Source organism: Leptidea sinapis, chromosome 47, assembly GCF_905404315.1.
Source record: "Leptidea sinapis chromosome 47, ilLepSina1.1, whole genome shotgun sequence".
NCBI lineage: Eukaryota > Metazoa > Arthropoda > Insecta > Lepidoptera > Pieridae > Leptidea > Leptidea sinapis.
In genome coordinates, this window is record NC_066311.1 from 4,933,517 (window position 1) to 4,952,745 (window position 19,229).

General features: G+C 37.3%; 1 protein-coding gene across 3 annotated transcripts in view; it reads left to right on the forward strand.

The window, feature by feature from the left end:
• The window catches only part of LOC126978124 (protein kinase C and casein kinase substrate in neurons protein 1), a 147,631-nt gene that overhangs the window by 61,578 nt on the left and 66,824 nt on the right, over nucleotides 1-19,229 (forward strand). For all 3 annotated transcript variants that reach the window (XM_050826862.1, XM_050826861.1, XM_050826863.1), the window contains one exon: nucleotides 6,702-6,946. In XM_050826862.1, the coding sequence (XP_050682819.1) occupies nucleotides 6,730-6,946 (217 nt within the window). In that variant the 5' untranslated portion in view covers nucleotides 6,702-6,729. The remainder of the gene's footprint in view (nucleotides 1-6,701; nucleotides 6,947-19,229) is intronic.

The following is a 19,229-nucleotide window of genomic DNA, read 5'->3' on the forward strand; positions in this document are numbered from 1 at the left end:
GTTCCGGCTCCATAATGAAGAGCAAATCGTAATTAATAAATAGAAATTATTTAGGACCAATAATATGTACTGAATATTTCAACAAAGTGGATATGATGAAATTATGTTTAACGTAAATAATTGTATCAAGTTAGTCTCAAATTTATTAAAACCCTTATTATATTTTAAACAGTTACGTACAGATTGTACTATGATTTAATATTTATTACTAGCTGACCCGGCAAACGTTGTTTTGCCATATAAAGTATAATTCACGCGATAGTTTTATTAGTAATAAAATATTGCCTATATTATAGCCTGTACATCATTTTGTTCTATTGTCAATAGTTTTTGCAGCGCACGCAAAAATAGGTTTTCGATTTTACACCTTGTGTTACAAAATAGCAATTTTATTACGGATCCCTAATTTTGAAAAAAAAAAAAAACATAGCCTATAGCCTTCCTCGATAAATGGACTACCCAACACTGAAAGAATCATTCAAATCGGACCAGTAGTACCAGAGATTAGCGCGTTCAAACAAACAAACAAACACTGCAGCTTTATAATATTAGTATAGATTATAACAATTATTTATTTATTTTTATTTTATTACACTACTTACTTTGATACCTACGCAAATTAATTTGCAATGGGAAGACTAAAGGAACTTTCTACTCCAAATGTCACGAGGGGCTGCTGAAAACCAGTGTTGTGTTGGTGTCTTCTGTACTGACCAACAATATACTGAGTCAGCTCCTTTTAGCAGGGAATCACGCTCACACTGTTATTTTTATTTTATGTTATTTAATTTAGTATTTTAAGATTTTAATTAATGAATGTGAGTGCTTTTTTAATGCTAATAAAGTGTTTCTATTCTATTCTATTCTATTCAAAATAAATATATTCAATGTTAATACTACTACTTACTAATGAACACGTTTTTATTCTGATGTTTTAAAAAAAATATTTAGAATAAGGTATTTTTTCAAGACAAATGAATAATTCAAGTTTTGGAATTGAAGTTTATGAACGATGTCACAGACGATGTGGTACTCGAACCCGCGAATTCTCGGATTCCGTTCGAGCGCTCTTGCACCCAGCCATCCGTTCGAGTGACTTAATTTTGTTTACATATTTAATTTAATTACTTAAGTGAGGGATATCACTTTAAAAATAACAAATTGTTTAGATTTTAGTTTTTATTAAATAAGATATATATATTTGTTTATCTACACCCATGCTTTAAATCCTCTATTAAAGATTCTGAAACAGTAACTTATTACCAAAATTAAAACACCCAATGTCGTAATAATCATTACATCGTCCAAACGAGTGTTGTAATGTTGTACTGAATTTCGTAACAACACTCCTTTGTTTTTTTTTAGATCCCTTCATGCGCAAAGAGTTTCAACAAACAGCCACATTCTAATTGCTCGATGCGTGGTATCTGTATGAATTTCAAAAAAAGAACATTTTTGTTTACGCGCGTTCCACACTAACAGAACGTGGCGCGCCGTAAAAAAAGTAGGTATTTGAAACCCCGCCATTTTCCTAAAAAAAATGAGCGATTCAAGTTTTGACAGCACACCGCCGGATATTTTAAACTCTGCAAAAGAACATACTATTCAAGTGAATTTTAATAATTATTGCACTATACAAAACGTAAATAACTACTAAAATAAATAATTGTTTCATTAATACTTAGTTTATTTGTATATAATCAGTAATGGATGATATTAGGTTACTATTAGGACTGGCTGTTTTAATGTTGGCAGTAAGCTAACTGTTTCAGAATCTTTTAGAGGATTCATATTCTGGGTGTAGATAAAGTCTTGTATGCAACTGTTGATAATTAGGTATTATAACACTCATGTGATACTATTATCACATTCGTGTTTTAATACCCCTTATTACACAACAGTTGCATAAATAACTATTTACTTCCAATGACTGCTCAAAGGATCCTAATTTATTTAAACAGTCCAGTCCTAAGACTATGTAACGAACTGACCATCTAGAACGATTTCCATCTCCATTGAAGCACAGCATGCATGCAGCTCCCAGGAGAAGTAACGTTTGCTCTAGCGTGACACCGCATGACGTAACTCCGATCAGAATCGCTGATGTAACGCTCCATACAGACGCACGAGTATGACTAATGATCAATATGTATGAACGATATTATCATACTGCGTGCTACTGTTTATAGAGATAACTAGTTAAATCCTCCTGTGGTTTATTCCTATAGTACTTAACTACTATAGTAGCCTTATTACCTACCTATTATGATTAACAGGGGCTTATTGTTTGTGGCTTTGACACGGATTTGAAACGAGTTTGTTCTCATGCTTTTTTATGGTTACCGAATAACATAACTCAAACAAAAAAAATCTTTCATAAAAAAAACTTTGATGAGTGCAAGGACATTCAAACTGATGGTCCAGTGGGAGGCTCCTCTGCACAGGATGCCGGCTAGATTATGGGTACCACAACGGCGCCTATTTCTGCCGTGAAGCAGTAATTTGTAAGCATTACTGTGTTTCGGTCTGAAGGGCGCCGTAGCTAGTGAAATTACTGGGCAAATGAGACTTGACATCTTATGTCTCAAGGTGACGAGCGCAGTTGTATTGCCGCTCAGAATTGAGAATGGGGGTTTCAAGAATCCTGAGTGGCACTGCATTGTAATGGGCAGGGTGTATCAATTACCATCAGCTGAACGTCCTGCTTGTCTTGTCCCTTATTTTCATAAAAAAAAAATGATAGAGCTCATGTACTTGGTTTTTTATGGCAATAAAGGACGAGACGAGCAGGACGTTCAGCTGATGATTATTAATGCGACCTGCCTGGCTTTTAAACTGCCTGTAATGCAGTGCCGCTCAGGATTTTTGAAAACCCCAATAATTCTGAACTGTACCTACTACAATTATTGCGCTCGTCGCCTTGAGACATAAGATGTCAAGTCTCATTTGACCAGTAATTTCACTAGCTACGGCACCCTTCAGACTGAAACACACTAATGCTTACACATAACTGCTTCACGGCAGAAATAGGCGCCGTTGTGGTACCAATAATCTAGTTGGCATCCTGGACATAGAAGTCTCCAACTGGTAAATACCCTTAGTCGCCTCTTACGACATCCTTGGGGACTCCTTTATTTATTTAATTGCCCCGGAGCACAGGGCAAAAAAATTGGTAGGACTAATGCGGACGCACCTCTAGACGGCGCATAACCTTTCTCACACACACACACACATACTCACGCCTTGTTCCCGTCGGGGTAGGCAGAGACAATAGAATGCCATTTGCTTCTATCCTTACAAACCTCACGCGCTTCCTCTACATTCATTACTCTTTTCATACATGCTCGCCGGTTGCGGGTGCTTCGGACCTCTCCTTTTCTCAAAACGTCCCCAATTTGATCGACGAATGTTCTACGAGGTCTCCCGCGACCGGCTTGCCCACACACACTTGCCTTATATATTTGATGCGTCATTCTTTCTTCACTCATTCGCTCCACGTGTCCAAACCATTTAAGCATTCCTTTTTCAGTCCTTGTCACAACATCCTCTTTCAAACCACAGCGCGCTCGTATTACCGCATTCGGAATTCTATCAGTCAGTCTTACCCCACACATACTACGCAGTGATCGCATCTCAACTGCGTTAATTCTGCTTTTATCCTTCTTCTGCCATACCCAACTCTCACTTCCATACATTAACGTGGCGACAAGCACTCCATTATGTACAGACATTCGCGCTTCTATTGGCACAGTCTTACCGTTTATAAAGGCATGCAGCGCTCCATTCACACAATTTCCCGCAGTCACTCTCCTTTCAATATAACCTTCATATCTTCCGTCTCTTGTAAACATGCTACCCTTTCTGTGGTTATAACCTTTCTGCATAACCTTTCTGTGGTTACCAAATGGAAGTCATACACTCCTACAAAAGATCAATTGATGAAGCATTGGCAGTAGGTACCTGTGGCCCTGTTCGTTGTATGCACAGAATGCCGGCTAGGTGGGTTTGTTACTATTATTGTTTCGGTTTAAATCTGTTGTGGCTCAAAGTCACAGTCACAAAATAAACCAAGCTATATACAATAGCAAACGCGACTACACATTGTACATAATATCATGTATTAGATATTTTGATGACGCAAGCATTCGATCAACGCCTCACTGTATTCCAACTACAACTTAAATATTATACTATAAACACGTTATATTTATATCGTGTACATAATTATGCCTTTTTTATGTACCTACTCTTTAGAGGAAAAACAATCTTGCTTTTTGTTTGTTAATCGATTGAAGCTGGTTAGTAGTGGCTTAGTTGTGTTGTAATAACCTTTATCTTCACCTATGCTTTAAATCCTCTATTAAAGATTCAAAACTACTACTGAAACAGTTAGCTTATTGCCAACATTAAAACACCCAGTGTCCTAATAACCATTAAATAATTCTTATTGACACACTTTTACACAAATTATCTTGCCCTAAGTTAAGCATATATAGCCTGTGTTATGGGTTACAAGACAATGATATATTTAATACAATATACTTACTTAAACATACATAAATTCATATAAACATACATAAATACATTTAAACATCCATGACTCGGAAACAAACATCCATATTCATCATATAAATCCTTGCACCTACCAGGATTCGAACCCGGGACCTCTAGCTTAGTAGGTAGGAACGCTAACCACTCGGCTATACAGGTCGTCGTTACATTATCCAAACGAGTTTTGATGATATTATGGTTAGTAGGATTGGCTTTTTTAATGTTAGCAGTAAGCTATTTCAGAATCTTTTATAGAGGTTTCATATTATGGTTGTAGATAAAGTTTTGTATGCAACTGTTTATAATTAGGAATTAAAACATTCATGTAATACTATAATAAACCCACATTCGTGTTTTAATATCCCTTATTACAAAACAGTTGCATAAATAACTATTACAATTTTTTCAATCTGTAGATTAATTTTAAAACTTGTCTCGCAAATTGGTAGGTACAAAAGATAATGTTGTAAAACAATACTTAAGTTAATACATTCAGGAAAATAATGCCAATATCAACATTGCTATCATAGTGGGAGGCTCCTTTGTACAGGATGCCGGCTAGGTTATGGGTATCAAAACGGCGCCTTTTTCTGCCGTGAAGCAGGAATGTGCAAGCATTATTGTGTTTCAACACACGAAATAACTGGGCAAATGAGACTTAACATCTTATGTCTCAAGGTGAAGAGGGCAATTGTATTGCCGCTCAGAATATTTGGGTTTTTCCAGATTCCTGAGCGGCACTCCATTGTAATAGGCACGGCGTATCAATTACCATCAGCTGAATGTTCTGCTCCTCTCGCCCTTATTGTATTAAAAATAGTATAGGTTTTTGAGTTTTTCAAGAATGCTGAGCGACACTGCATTGTAATGGACAGGGTGTATCAATTACCATCAGCTAAACATCCTACTCGTCTCGTCCCTTAATGTCATATAAAAACAAAAACACGTGGTAAATGTAGACAAAATGTTGCTGTTTTCGGTAAATACAAGAACATGCAATGCCATGCAATGCAAGTGTCAGGTGCCTGATCATACTAGTGAAAATCAAAATCGAAAATAATTTAATCATGTGGGTCAAAATACCGCACTTAATTAATGTCAAAGTTATCAAAATTACCATTTACAACAACTTCAAAAAGGTCGTTGTTCGACCTTAGAAGTGGGAATAAACTCGACATTTAACATTTTTTTTATTGAAGTGAAAACTTCTTTAGCAGCGTTGAGCGATTTTCTTTAGATGGGTATAAAATGTTAAACTCGCGTCAGGACACGTGACCTGATCGAAAATTCGTAAGACAGTCCTTGAAATTATTGGTGAATGTTAATTTTTCTGAGAGATAAACTTTTTAATGTAAAATAATTGTAATAGTTCTGAAGTGTTAAACTTTTTATGTAATATAAACTGTCCTTTTGTGTATGATGGCGCAATAAATGAATATTGTTTTTAACCACATAAATGCTAGTACTTTTATACTTATAAATAAAGCAATTCGTGCAAAATTATTCCCAAACCATTCCAAAATATTCAGAAATGCACAACGTTAATGTTCATTTTCACTTCTGTCAGCACTCCGGTAGTGCAACCCGTAATTTTTGGTAAATTCTGATGTTAGTAGACGCAGCAAGTTGTGAAAAGTTTCCCTTTACTTCGGCAACCTTCTCAATTCACAACTAAAATTGACAATAATATGTATTGTCTTGAATAAGCATGTTCTGCTAACGGTTGGCCAATAGTTCTTGGGTTTTTTCAATGAAAATAACGGTCGAGACAAGCAGGACGTTCAGTTGATGGTTATTGATACGCTCTGCACATTACAATGTAGTGCCGCTCAGGATTCTTGAAAAAACAAAAATTCTGAGCAGCAGTACAATTGCGCTCATCACACTGAGACATAAGATGTTAAGTCTCATTTGCCCAGTAATTGCACTAGCTGTGGCGCGCTTCAGACCAAAACACTGCTTCACGGCAGAAATAGGCGCCATTGTGGTACCCATAATCTAGCCTGCTTCCTGTGCAAATGAGCCTCCCACTGGTTCTGCCAACGGTTGGCTAATGTTTCGTGCGTGTGTAGGTTTCAAGAGGATATGATGCCCATTCTGATCTTGTGACCTTTAAAATAGTAAATGATGTTTATTGTCGGTTGTTGCAGAGGGGCGGTGTGTGAGTGCCGCACCGCCATGTCGCACCACAGCGACGAGCAGGCGCTGCTGAGCGTGACGTCGGACTCGTTCTGGGAGCCGGGCAACTACAAGCGGACGACCAAGAGGGTGGACGACGGCCACCGGCTGTGCGGGGAGCTGCAGGCGCTGGTTCAGGAGCGCGCCGACATCGAGAAGACCTACGCCAAGAGTCTGCGCGGCTGGGCCAAGAAGTGGAACGACCTCATTGAGAAAGGTCAGCACGTTGTCTTTGATCCTCTACCTCTATCTTCTACCGCATTTATCACGGGCACTGTTTAAAAGACCGTTTGACCTGACCTGGCCATGCGCATTAGATACATAATAGCTTTATGGTATTGTAATAAAGCCCCAGCCACTATTCAGGCATTATCTATAAATAAAAAATGTTTTATAAAAAAATGGCTGTGTCGTAAACCCTACTACTCCACATTTCTATATCTAATCTAAGTGATCGAACATCCTGAGGCTAGATTATGATTATTTTATTGCAGTAGCAATGACAGTATTACACTGTATATTTGATTAAAAAGAACGTAAAAAAAATGCTGGGAGAGTTTCTTGCGCCTCTTCTTCTCTCTCAGAGCGCCATTTGTTTCCTAAGCGGTAGTAGTATCTAGTATCTATTATCAATTTTGAGAAAATAAATACCTCTCATGCCTTTATGCATGCCACAAATTGAGATATCATCTTCATCATCTGGTTGTGTGGCGTTTAGCATCACAGTACGGTTCTCAAGGAACCGTCCACGTCACATTTACGGGATAAACATCTTTGACGCGGTTTTCACATTGATAAGAGCGTCAAAAAACGCGTACGTTCATACCTAGAAGGTCGTCGACGCTCGTGGCGTTTCCTCTGTTATTGAAAAAGAGTGTCTCAACTCACATGATGATACAATTTACGATCAGATGGACGGTGTACTCTGACTAGAGGCCAGATCAAGAGTACAGTGAAGCAGCTTGTGCTAGATGAACACGGTTTTAACCGCTGCTTAAGAAGCTGCTTCCAGCTGGAAGCTCATTCTGCCTCTGGGAGACAAGCGTTCCTATATTTTTTGCCTGCGTTGCGTAGACTTCGCATCAATGTGCATTTTACACCGCTATCACGGTGAGAGAAGATCTATTTTCTTGATGACCACCCAAAATTTGCAGTATCACACATCATGGCAAATCCCAAATATTTTCACCATCTCAAAGTGCGGCAATCTTTGGCTTTGGCCAGTGGCTCGTAAGTGTACCAATTATCTGGTGTTTTATTATTTTGCGGTTGCGTTGTTAACTTCTTTACTATCTATATATTAGATATCTGTATCATTTTATTGGTTCGCGTTAAAAAATAGACCAATCAAGTCGAGCATGTCGTAATGACACATCTATTTTCAGACTGTACCCGTAAAAGCTTCGTTGTGAATGAACAGGAAATTCATTCATAAACGTTTATCGACCGCTATCGTCATCATGCACGCTCCGTTTCTCATTATTTTTTGTACTATAATCGCTGTGGAGGACTCTGTGTTGTCTCGTCGACGGCAATCTATGAAAATAGTCTTTGTTTGAGGCTCAATCACGCCTAAACCACAGATCTTATCGACATGAAACTACCACCATTCGATGCGAAATTTATCCTAGATGGTTAATGGTTGGTTATTTTTTTATTGTATTCGTAATAAGATGAATAAAATTTAATTTATTTCCTTTTAAAATTCGCCCAGTGAAGCGGGCGGAAACGGTTAGTTTTTTATAAGAACAACATGAATTATTTGCAGCGTGAACGCAGAAATGCTCTGAACTGTCGAGAATCCATTGTAAGGCTCGAATACCTGGCATGGTGAGAGTAGAGACATGGCTTCGTTGTGCGTAAATTTATTGAAGTAGGCGTTACTTTGCGGAAATCCATAATTATACAAATGATTTAAGTTTTCTTTAGTATTCATTCCGCCAATATTTGTTTTTAAACAATTCGACGAGACAGTCTCGTGCCAGATTTTGGCGAGACAACACGTCCTGAGGATGCCTCGTGTAGAGGCGAAACACGTGTCGAATTTTTAAAAAACAAATATTGGCGGTTTTAACACTAAAAAAAATTAAATCATTTGTATTCGTTGTGCGTCTTTACGCATAGTGCATTTTTGTTTAAAGTAAGATTTTTCATGGAATTTCCAGCCACGTATAACAAAACTGTGTAATGAGTGTCCTTACGCGGTATTTCCTTGATAATATGACATGGGTGACATTTTAATAGTGGGAGGCTCCTTTGCACGGGATGCCGGCTAGATTATGGGTACCAAAATGTCTTTTTCTGCCGTGAACCAGTAATGCGTAAACATTATTGTGTTTCGGTCTGAAAGGCGCCGTAGCTAGTGAAATTAAATTACTGGGCAATTGAGACTTAACATCTTACGTCTCAAGGTGACAAGCGGCTGGTTAACACTTTAACATCAAGACAATCTACAACTAAACCCTCTGTCAGTCGTTAGCAATAAACCTTAGATGATTTTTGTAAACGCATAATGTGCTAAGGTGCTGAGTAGGACTTTTATAAGAAACCTATAAAATATTACTGAATCATTTACGTAAAAGAAATTAATAAATTGATAGGAATTGTTCATTTATCGCTGTTTTCCTTCAACCTTTCATGATTATGTTACTTAGTGTGACACTATCTCCCCCACTTAAACAATGCACGAATAGAAAGCGTATTATAACTTTATCTTTGCATGCGATAAAAGTTCAAAATGGCCGCTTGGCTCCAATCGAATTCTGAAAGGTATGTGGTAGGTACTCAGTTATATGTGATTCTAAATCATTTTAAATGGTAACACCATTTAATTTATGGTTCTTATAATGGAGAAAAGAAGTGACTATGGATTCGAATCCCGTTGTTGTAACGTGGGATCGAAATGTTTTAACCTTAGATCATTTATACGTCTAGATAGACTGTGACAGCTTGTTGAATTGAGGCTGACTGTTAACCTCTATTTTGAGCAATGCACGCAAACTAACACACAGTGACACATATAAATGACGTAGCTGGTCACGCACACTAAAGTAATAAACATGGCCTGTTTTCATCGGTTGTCTAGCACCAAGAGGCATGATTTTTCTATGAAAATAAGGGACGAGACGAGCAGTACGTCCAGCTGATGATAATTGATACGTCATGCTCATTACAATGCTGTGCCCCTATTAAAAAAATTCTGAGCTGCACTACAACTGCGCTCGTCACCTTGAGACATAAGATGTCACGTCTCATTTGCCCAGTAATTTCACTAGCTTCGGCGATCTAACTAAAACGTATAAATTATATAAGGTTTTAACATGACTTACGGCCGTTCCCAATGTTCAGTCTATAGCTTACTTGAGATAAAAATCTTAACTGTCGTTGATTTGTCCCAATAAACTTATCTCACAAGGTAACTCACCTTATCCGTACACGCTGTGTGTCAATGGAACGACCGCGACGTATAAGTTACCAGCGATAGAAGTTTGTATGGAAATTGCAATTCACGCGTCCCAATATAAGGCGATAAGAATGACGTATCGGGTATATTGGGACAGCTTCAGATTATTGACAGCTAATTACTGACATTAGAAGGTAGTAAATTATCACTATCTGTATAAAATTCCGTTGCTCACGGCTCATCATCAAGTAATTAAAATGTGTCTCGACGGATGTGGCGAGTTCAACGATAGTATCGTGGCTAATGTGACTCGTATCTGTGGCGCGGTAATCCACACGATTTTTAATTATGATGCATTAAATGCGTTTAATGATTATCTCTCGGGATTTTTTTTTAAATAAGAGACGTGGTTACCAGGATGTTCAGCTGATGGTATTAGTGCAATACCGCTCAGGATTTTTGAAAAATTTTGATCGCCACACAATTGCGCTCGTCACGTTGAGACAAGATGTTAAGTCTCGTTTGCCCAGTAATTTCACTAGCTACGGCGCCCTTCAGACCGAAACACAGTAATGTTTACACATTACTGCTTCACGGCAGAAATTGGCGCAATATGCAATATTTTTGCTCTATTTATGATTTTGACTGAATTGAAAAGAGAACTATGGGGCTGTTTGGTCGTGTAAAGACTGCATATTTTTTTTTTTTTATGAATGAGTACAAACTAGCATACATACATACGGGTCCCATACTCTCGACACGGCGTCGAATAAGCTATGTAGTTAATAATTCATTATAATTGTTGGATGCGATTACTAATTGTGACAGTAATCACGACCATCATGTTCACGAAGCATCCTTACACAAACAATGAGTTCAAGCTCTAAAACGTATATAATATACGATAATATTAATTTAAACAGTTTATTTTTTATTTATGTATTAGTATGTGCTGTTTAAAACGTGGTCCTGTTGATTTCTACCACGGTGCGTAGCTAATAAAGTTTGTTAAAGTTCAGAACATTTAAAAAAAATATATAAATAAAATAAATACTAGCTGACCCGACAGACGTTGTTCTGTGCAATTATTATGTCAATAATATGCTTCCTGTCGTTATAATGAAATTGTTTCACAGCAGAACTGACAGACCGTGCGTCAATAAATTCTTATATCCGGATTTTTAAGAATGTACAAAACTTGAACAAAAAAAAAACTAATAGGACATCTGGATTCGAATCGGGGTCTTCTGCTTTCCGGATCACCCAATGTCCCATCTGAGCTATAATAGTCTTGTATATAGTAGCGAAATTTACCTTTGTATTCTAATGTTATTGTAGCTGTTTCTCATTCAAACATGGATAAAACCATTTTTTTTAAATTGAAACCTAGCTAGATCGATTTATCACCCCCGAAATCCCCTGCATACTTAATTTCATGAAAATCGTTGGAGCCGTTTCCGAGATTCAGATTATATATATATACAAGAATTGCTCGTTTAAAGATATAAGATAAGATAATGCGAAAATATGTCCATACAAAACAAATATTGGAAATAAAAATAATTATGGGTCACAAATCGAAATAAAAACTATCCTATCTGTTAAGTAAGGCTTAAGTACACTCCATGAAGTACCAAATACCATTTAAAATCCGATCATTAGTTTAGTAGTTCACTTGAAACAAACATCGGGACACTGGATTTATATACTGGGTGGCCGAGAAGTTGACGTGCAAAGCTACAATTTGAATTTGGCTTATTTTATTGGCAAATGTTCTGGGAAGATTTTAAAAATAGTTAGAAGCCACAATAGGCTCCCCATTTTATTATTTTTTGATACCTTGAAAATTTTCATGAATTTAGCTGGAGCAGTTAGTTATCTTGAACTTACGACTCAATTCTAAACTAGTTCCGCATTGTGTAAAGTATTCATGGTTTCTTATGTCGTTATTGCAACTGTAGTTAATAATTATCAACAATAAAATTAACTAAAAGTGTTCAAAAAAATTAGAAAAACGTCCGAAACCACAATTAGGTGAAAAAAACGGATAAAAGGGGAAAAAATTATTATCTCCTAAACTACGCAAAATCGTAGGACATACATATGGGTGAATCGGATACTCATCACCATGAGGCTTTCAAATTTTAGCTTTGGACGTCAATTTCTCGGCCACCCTGTATATTAAGATATGTTAAAATCAGTTGGTAGTACTAGGTCAGTACTTCACACCGTCACTAAGAATATTTTCGTTTAATATTTGACGCATTCGCACGTATTCGATCGCAACACTAAATTTAAATTAATTTAAATTAATTGCAGCATATTACGTGCTCCTGTTCAGAAATAGTGTTGCGTGATTTTTTATTACACACAGCGGTGACATGATCAATGGTGTGTGATCAACTTGTAGAACTATTCAATGGAGATATTTCAATGTGAATTTAACTAAATTGAAAACTGTTTATATTTATGACAATAATAGACGAGACGGGCAGGACGTTCAGCTGATGGTAATTAATACGGCCTGCCTATTACAATGAAATGCTGCTTAGGGTTCTTGAAAAACTCAATAATTCTGAGCGGCACTACAATTGCGCTCGTCATCTTGAGACATAAGATGTTAAGTCTCATTTGCCAAGTAATTTCACTAGCTACCGCGCCCTTCAGACCGAAACATGATAATTTTTACACATTACTGCTTCACGGCAAAAATAGGCGCCGTTATGGGAACCTGGGTTATGGGGCATCCTGTGCGAATGAACCTCCTACCAATGTTATTAAGATTAACTAATTAAATCGCTTTGGCAGTAATTCACAGATTCCACGTGACCGAAGTACAACTACAACTTTTATTATTCATTTTTGATACGAACTTTGTCTTATATCATTATCTTCTATATAAAAAAAGTTTCACTGCCTTTCATTTTTACTTATACAAATATGCTATGTCAATCACCTTTAATAATTGGAAAAAAATTGCCATGGTTTTTCTGTTTACTAATAAAAATGAATACAATAATATTATAAGCAGGGAGCGTGCATGTCATGCCGACGACGTAAAAAAACGATATGTTGGTTTTCATGAGTATCTCTTCATTTAATTATGCGTGTTATTTAGAGATAAATGAATTAGTTACAATTTATAACTAACGCATTTTGTTTCCATCCCATTAAATACTTATCTTTTCTATATTTCAGAAACTATTATGCTAGAATCACTCCTTTTGTATATATTTTGTGTAAATATATTAAAATAAATAAGATTAAGTTGTAAATAGCACTAAGTACTTATATCAAATAATTTAAGTAATTATATTTGTGTTTGTCCATAGTCCTAACAGCATGTATATTTGTTTCAGGTATAAGAAAATAAAACTTGTTTCAATCTTAAGCACCGATCAATACCATTAAAATTAGTAAAAAAATACTCTAAGCTTGGTGGTCTACCTTAACGTGACATTGGCAAACTTGTGGTATACCTTCCACAGGAGCCATAGTAGGAAGAATAGAATAGAATAGATAGACTTTCTGTCACTACGTTTTTTGAAACATCCTGTGTGTTTATATTAATATGTCATTATGACGAAACGGGCATGAAATGTACGCTTCCTGAATTTATGAGTAATACCTACTTTAAGTAGGTTTACATGGCACCAACTACATGATCTACTTTACAGGTGATAACCTGCTCAACACCAATAATTGCATATTTGCAAATAGACTTGAGATGGCGCTCTTTCAAATCTAAACAAATTGTTATTTTAAAGTGATATCCCTCACTTTTGGGATTAATTACCAGAACAACAACACATCAACACAACACAAGGCACCTATTTCTGCCGTGAAGCAGTAATGTGTAAGCATTACTGTGATTCGGTCTGAAGGGCGCCGTAGCTAGTGAAATTACTGGGCAAATGAAACTTAACATCTTAGTCTCAAGGTGACGAGCGCAATTATGGTGCCGCTCAGAATTTTTGAGTTTTTCAAGAATCCTGAGCGGCACTGCATTGTAATGGGCAGGCGTATCAATTACCATCAGCTGAACGTCCTGCTCGTCTCGTCCCTTATTATCACAAAAAAAAAACGCTCCTTCATACCACAACCCGAGAATTTAACGAAAACATACCAAGATTTACGATCCACGCGTCACTCGAGAGGCGCGGTTTCGAGTCCCGCATCGTTTATTAAGGAGACGGATACCCTTTCATACATTATTGGCCCAAGATGTAAAAGGATGAAATTGGTGTTAATAAATAGCCTATAAATTAAAAAAGCATCACTGAGAATTTGAGGATTTTTGACAATCTGAAAGCAGAGTTATAGGAGGTTTTGTAAAACTGAGATTATGCAATATCTGGGCAACAATCTATTTTAAAACAGCTGAATTTTGAAATGTGAATTTTTTTTGTTGAATGATAATGATAATGATACAAATTTAATTTGCATAATTAATCCCAGAAGTGAGGAGTTATCACTTTAAAATAATAAATTGTTTAGTGTACGCTATGCGTGTCTGTAATTTCGTTTTATTTTAGCAGGTTATTTATAAATATTACAAGGCATTACGTGAGCATTATGCAAGTGAAAATAGTTCCTTGAAAACCCCGCCGCGTAAAACTTGTCTTGTTGTGGTTATAAAGTTTGTTAAAGTTAAGAACAATAAGCTAGTTAGTTACATAACTGAAGAAGGTCCAATCTAACATATTCTTATTAGGGCTATTCGTCAGTGTTCAATTTGATTGTAAGGACATTAATTATATATCTTTCCATCATCTTAAATGAGTTTATAATATCTGACAGCTAATGTTTGAAAAATCGGTCAAGATTTTTTAACATTAAGGGACGAGACGAAAAGGATTTTCAGCTGATGGTAATTGATAAGCCCTGTCTATTACAATGCAGTGCCGCTCAGGATTCTTCACAAAATCCATAAATTCTGAGCGACACTACAATTACGCTCGTCACCTTGAGACATAAGATGTTAAGTCTCATTTGAGCAGTAATTTCACTAGCTACGGCGCCCTTCAGACCGAAACACAATAATGCTTACACATTACTGCTACACGACAGAAAAAAGTGCCGATGTGGTGCCCATAATCTAGCCGGCATCCTGTGCAAAGGAACCTCTCCCTCTGTCACATTTGGGCCTGGGACTTCCCTATTATTTGTATGCCCCGGGGAAGCACATATTAGTAAACTTACAAGTACCTCGGTATTAAGAATCTACAAACTTGTATCAAGGACTCGCATGAATCATTACGCATTAAATAATAACGCGCGCTTACTGCAGTGCGTATACGCAACACGTTACGGTCACTTTCGATTTTCGTATCGAATACAGAACGTGTCGCGGCTCGATTTTATTCGATACAAATCGAATTTGTCTCGACGCGTGCCCGGAATATTAATGCTGGAAAGTACTTAAGGTTTTATATAAGACGTTCGGAAAGCGTTCCGAGTGTGACGTCATTTAGTTAGCAGTCTTTCACACGGTTGGATAATTGAGAGTCATAGGTATCTGGATTTGTCATAGGAAGCTTGGATTACATATTAGATATGACTCTTTTAGTGCTACAATAGCGGCGCCTTTTTCTGCAGTGAAGCAGTAATGTGTAAGCATTATTGTGTTTCGGTCTGAAGGACGCCGTAGCTAGTGAAATCACTGGGCAAATGAGACTTAAGATCTCATGTCTCAAGGAGATGAGCGCAATTGTACTGCCACTCAGAATTTTTGGGTTTTTGAAGAATCCTGAGCGGCACTGCATCGTAATAGGCAGGGCTTATCAATTTCCATCATCTGAACGTCCTGCTCATCTCGTCCCTTATTGTCATAAAAATTGTAATAATATCTCCACCAGTGGGAAACTGTAAGTTGTCTTGGTGGGTACCATAACGCGGCGTATTTATCTGCCATGATGCAAGCATTTTTGTGTTTTAGTTAGAAAGACGTCGTACCGTAGTTAGTGAATTTACTGGGCTAATTCTTATTAGCATAAATAAGTTATAAGATAAATAAATATAATAAATTATGAGACTTAACATAGTTATGACTCAAAGTGAGGAGCGTATTGGGATCCAGTTCAGACACTAGATTGTGATAGACTGTCTTGTCGATATTTCTCAGAAAACTTTTGAAGCCATCACTGTTTTCAAGAATTAAATGTCCACATACAGCTGCTCTTTTGAAGTAACTTATTTTCACGGTGGTTTCCTTTCCACCTTTTAGGGACCGCCAACTCTCTGGTAAATCCATTGCGGGGCGGTAATATACGGCACGAAAAAATCTCTGCACTCACACTGCAGATTAAACAAACACCTCTCAATCTTGGGCCTCAGAGATTGCAGAGCGTGTAGATTCTGTAATAGTTCATATGAAACCCCGTTACATATTCTCTCTGAGTGTGGTCCTTTAATGCGTAAAAGTAGCATATCTTTGGGAAGTGTAATTCTTCAATAACTTGAGATACGTCAGCTCACTGCAAAAGATATAATAAGATTCATGAAAAAAATCACTTTTAGCAGTGAGCTATAGTTAACATTGGCTATCACAATAGATCACATTGGTGGAAGTGAAACAGGGCTACACTGAACTCTTACAAACCATAACCATAATAGTAAATCTCATATACGATTTTAGGAATAAAATAATGGTATGTATAATAGTTCATATCAAGACGTCTGGATCTATATAAAATAATTTGTCGCTAATTGAATAAATTAAAACTATTCCTCCGAGGTTTTTTTTATATAAGAGAGGACAAACGGCATATGGACATCCGCAAAACCAGGGGTCAAGAGATCCGTTGCTTGCCTTTTAAGGTCGGATTATGGTCTAAGCGTGCAGGTCCCTAAGTCATATTGGTTCGGTAAAACTTCTGCCGGTAATTGATTCCACAAAGCGGCTGTGCGATGCAATAAGTTCCTCGCAAAACGCTGGTTGAAAAGGGGTGCACTTAGGGGTAGATATCTATATTGGTTTTATGCTAAAAGTATTTATTTACTTAAGATACTAAATTTATGTATGACACTTGGTAAATAACTATAATTAATGGCTCTATTTGTGAGTACGCGGATTTCTACTATTAATTTGTTAAAATGGCTACTCGGACCAGTCCTGTAATGGTTATAGACAAATGTTTAATGGTAACTAGGACCGGACCGATCAATGGTTACTCGCGTACTGCCTTAATAAAGGCAACACATGGTTATAAGTAATTAATATTATCTACTAAGCAATATTTGTAATATAATGCTGTTCGATGGATTCACTTCGAACACTGGTTGTAAGCACCTACGTATAGTCGATAAAACCGCTATTTATTCGAGTGATGTGTTACGGAACTATAGAAACACATACTAGTATGTCGTACAGATATTGCGTTGAAAGGTCAAAACTTAAACGATTCTTTCCTATAAATTTTCAACTTTAATCCATATGTATGGGTATTATGTAGAAGGCTTCTTCCCATACCTTCACCCATACTTCCACTTCGGATGCCAACAGTAGCGTAGAAATTCAACTTTTTACCTATGGAAAGATTAAAAGGAGGTTGATTGTTATTACTCACAGACTGAGATCCGGGCACATGCCTTTGAATAAGTTTAAATTTTTGATGAAAATTGCGGAGTCACCTCTTTGTGATTCATGAGGAATGATTGAGGATGTTGAACACTTATTAAATGAATTCGTCCGATCTCAGTCTAGTAGAGACAAAATTGTAGGACTTATGGATTTAAACACATTTGATACGGGCATGTGTGTAAATATACTTGCCCGTCCTGAATCTAAGTTTGCCATAAGTCTTATTTGTTGAAGACTGTACCTTTAACTTGCTTTTCCTTTTATTAATTCTTTTTTTAGTTTTCTTTTAAGTTAAAAATTTTGTTTTAGTGTTAATGTGCTTAGATTATAATGGAGCTGATATGTATATACATATAAAAGCCCCTTAATAAATAAAGAAAAAAAAACTTTTTACCACTGGATCTTCTTGTTTGGTAAAGTTAGGTAGTATAGTAGATTATATAGATAATAATGGTGCATGGTTCTCATGTAGATCTGCGTAGGCCGCCTAAAACTTTAATATATTATATTAAGTAGGCTAAGTTGTTATATGATTTAAAAGATGGGCTGGAAGTTTCTTATCAGTTCTTCTCCCCATGTCCAAGCCCAAAGGGTCTCTAAAGAGAGACCCCGCAAACTGCAGACTTTTGATCGGCCGATAGTTTGGTTGGTTTCTTAATCAGTATGAAGATGTATGAGAGTGCGCACATTAAAACGATTCGGTATTGGCCGACTAAAAAGTTTGATGGGCTACACGATTGCCTTCAAACTGAACCGTCAGCAAACTATCGGCCGACTGTTAAATCAGTACAGCGCTCTTCTAGGCGCGCACACCACCGATTGTTTAGTCGGCCAGACTCATCAATAGCCGATTTAAAACTAATAGCGAATCGTCCCTAAAACTGTCGGCGGATAGTTGTCTTTTTTTTTTATGGAATAGGAGGACAAACGAGCGTACGGGTCACCTGTTGTTAAGTGATCACCGCCGCCCACAATCTCTTGCAACACCGGAGGAATCACAGGAGCGTTGCCGGCCTTTAAGGAAGTTGTACGCGCTTGTTTTGAAGGTATCCATACCCATGTCGTATCGTCCCTGAAACACCGCACAAGGAAGCTCATTCCACAGCTTTGTAGTACGTGGAAGAAAGCTCCTTGAAAACCGCACTGCGGAGGACCGCCACACATCCAGATGGTGAGGATGATATCCTAACTTGTGGCGTGTCGTGCGAAGGTGAAATTCGGCGGCAGGAATCAGTCTAGTGTGCGCACTCATCACAGACCCAACTGTTTAGTCGGGCCAGTGTGCGCACTTAACAGCCGAACTCAACCAAACTATCGGCCGATCGAAAGTCTGCAGTTTGCGGGGTCTCTTACGAACTAAAGTAGCTTCATGACGCTTACCAAGTGTTGTTGCAACATGTTATGTTATTGTCACTCACTATGGTAAATAAATATATCTCTAATTCTTAACAACTGTAGCTATGTAAACGGGTCAGCTCCGAATAGTTCACCTTCTGATGAACCTTGCGTGATAGC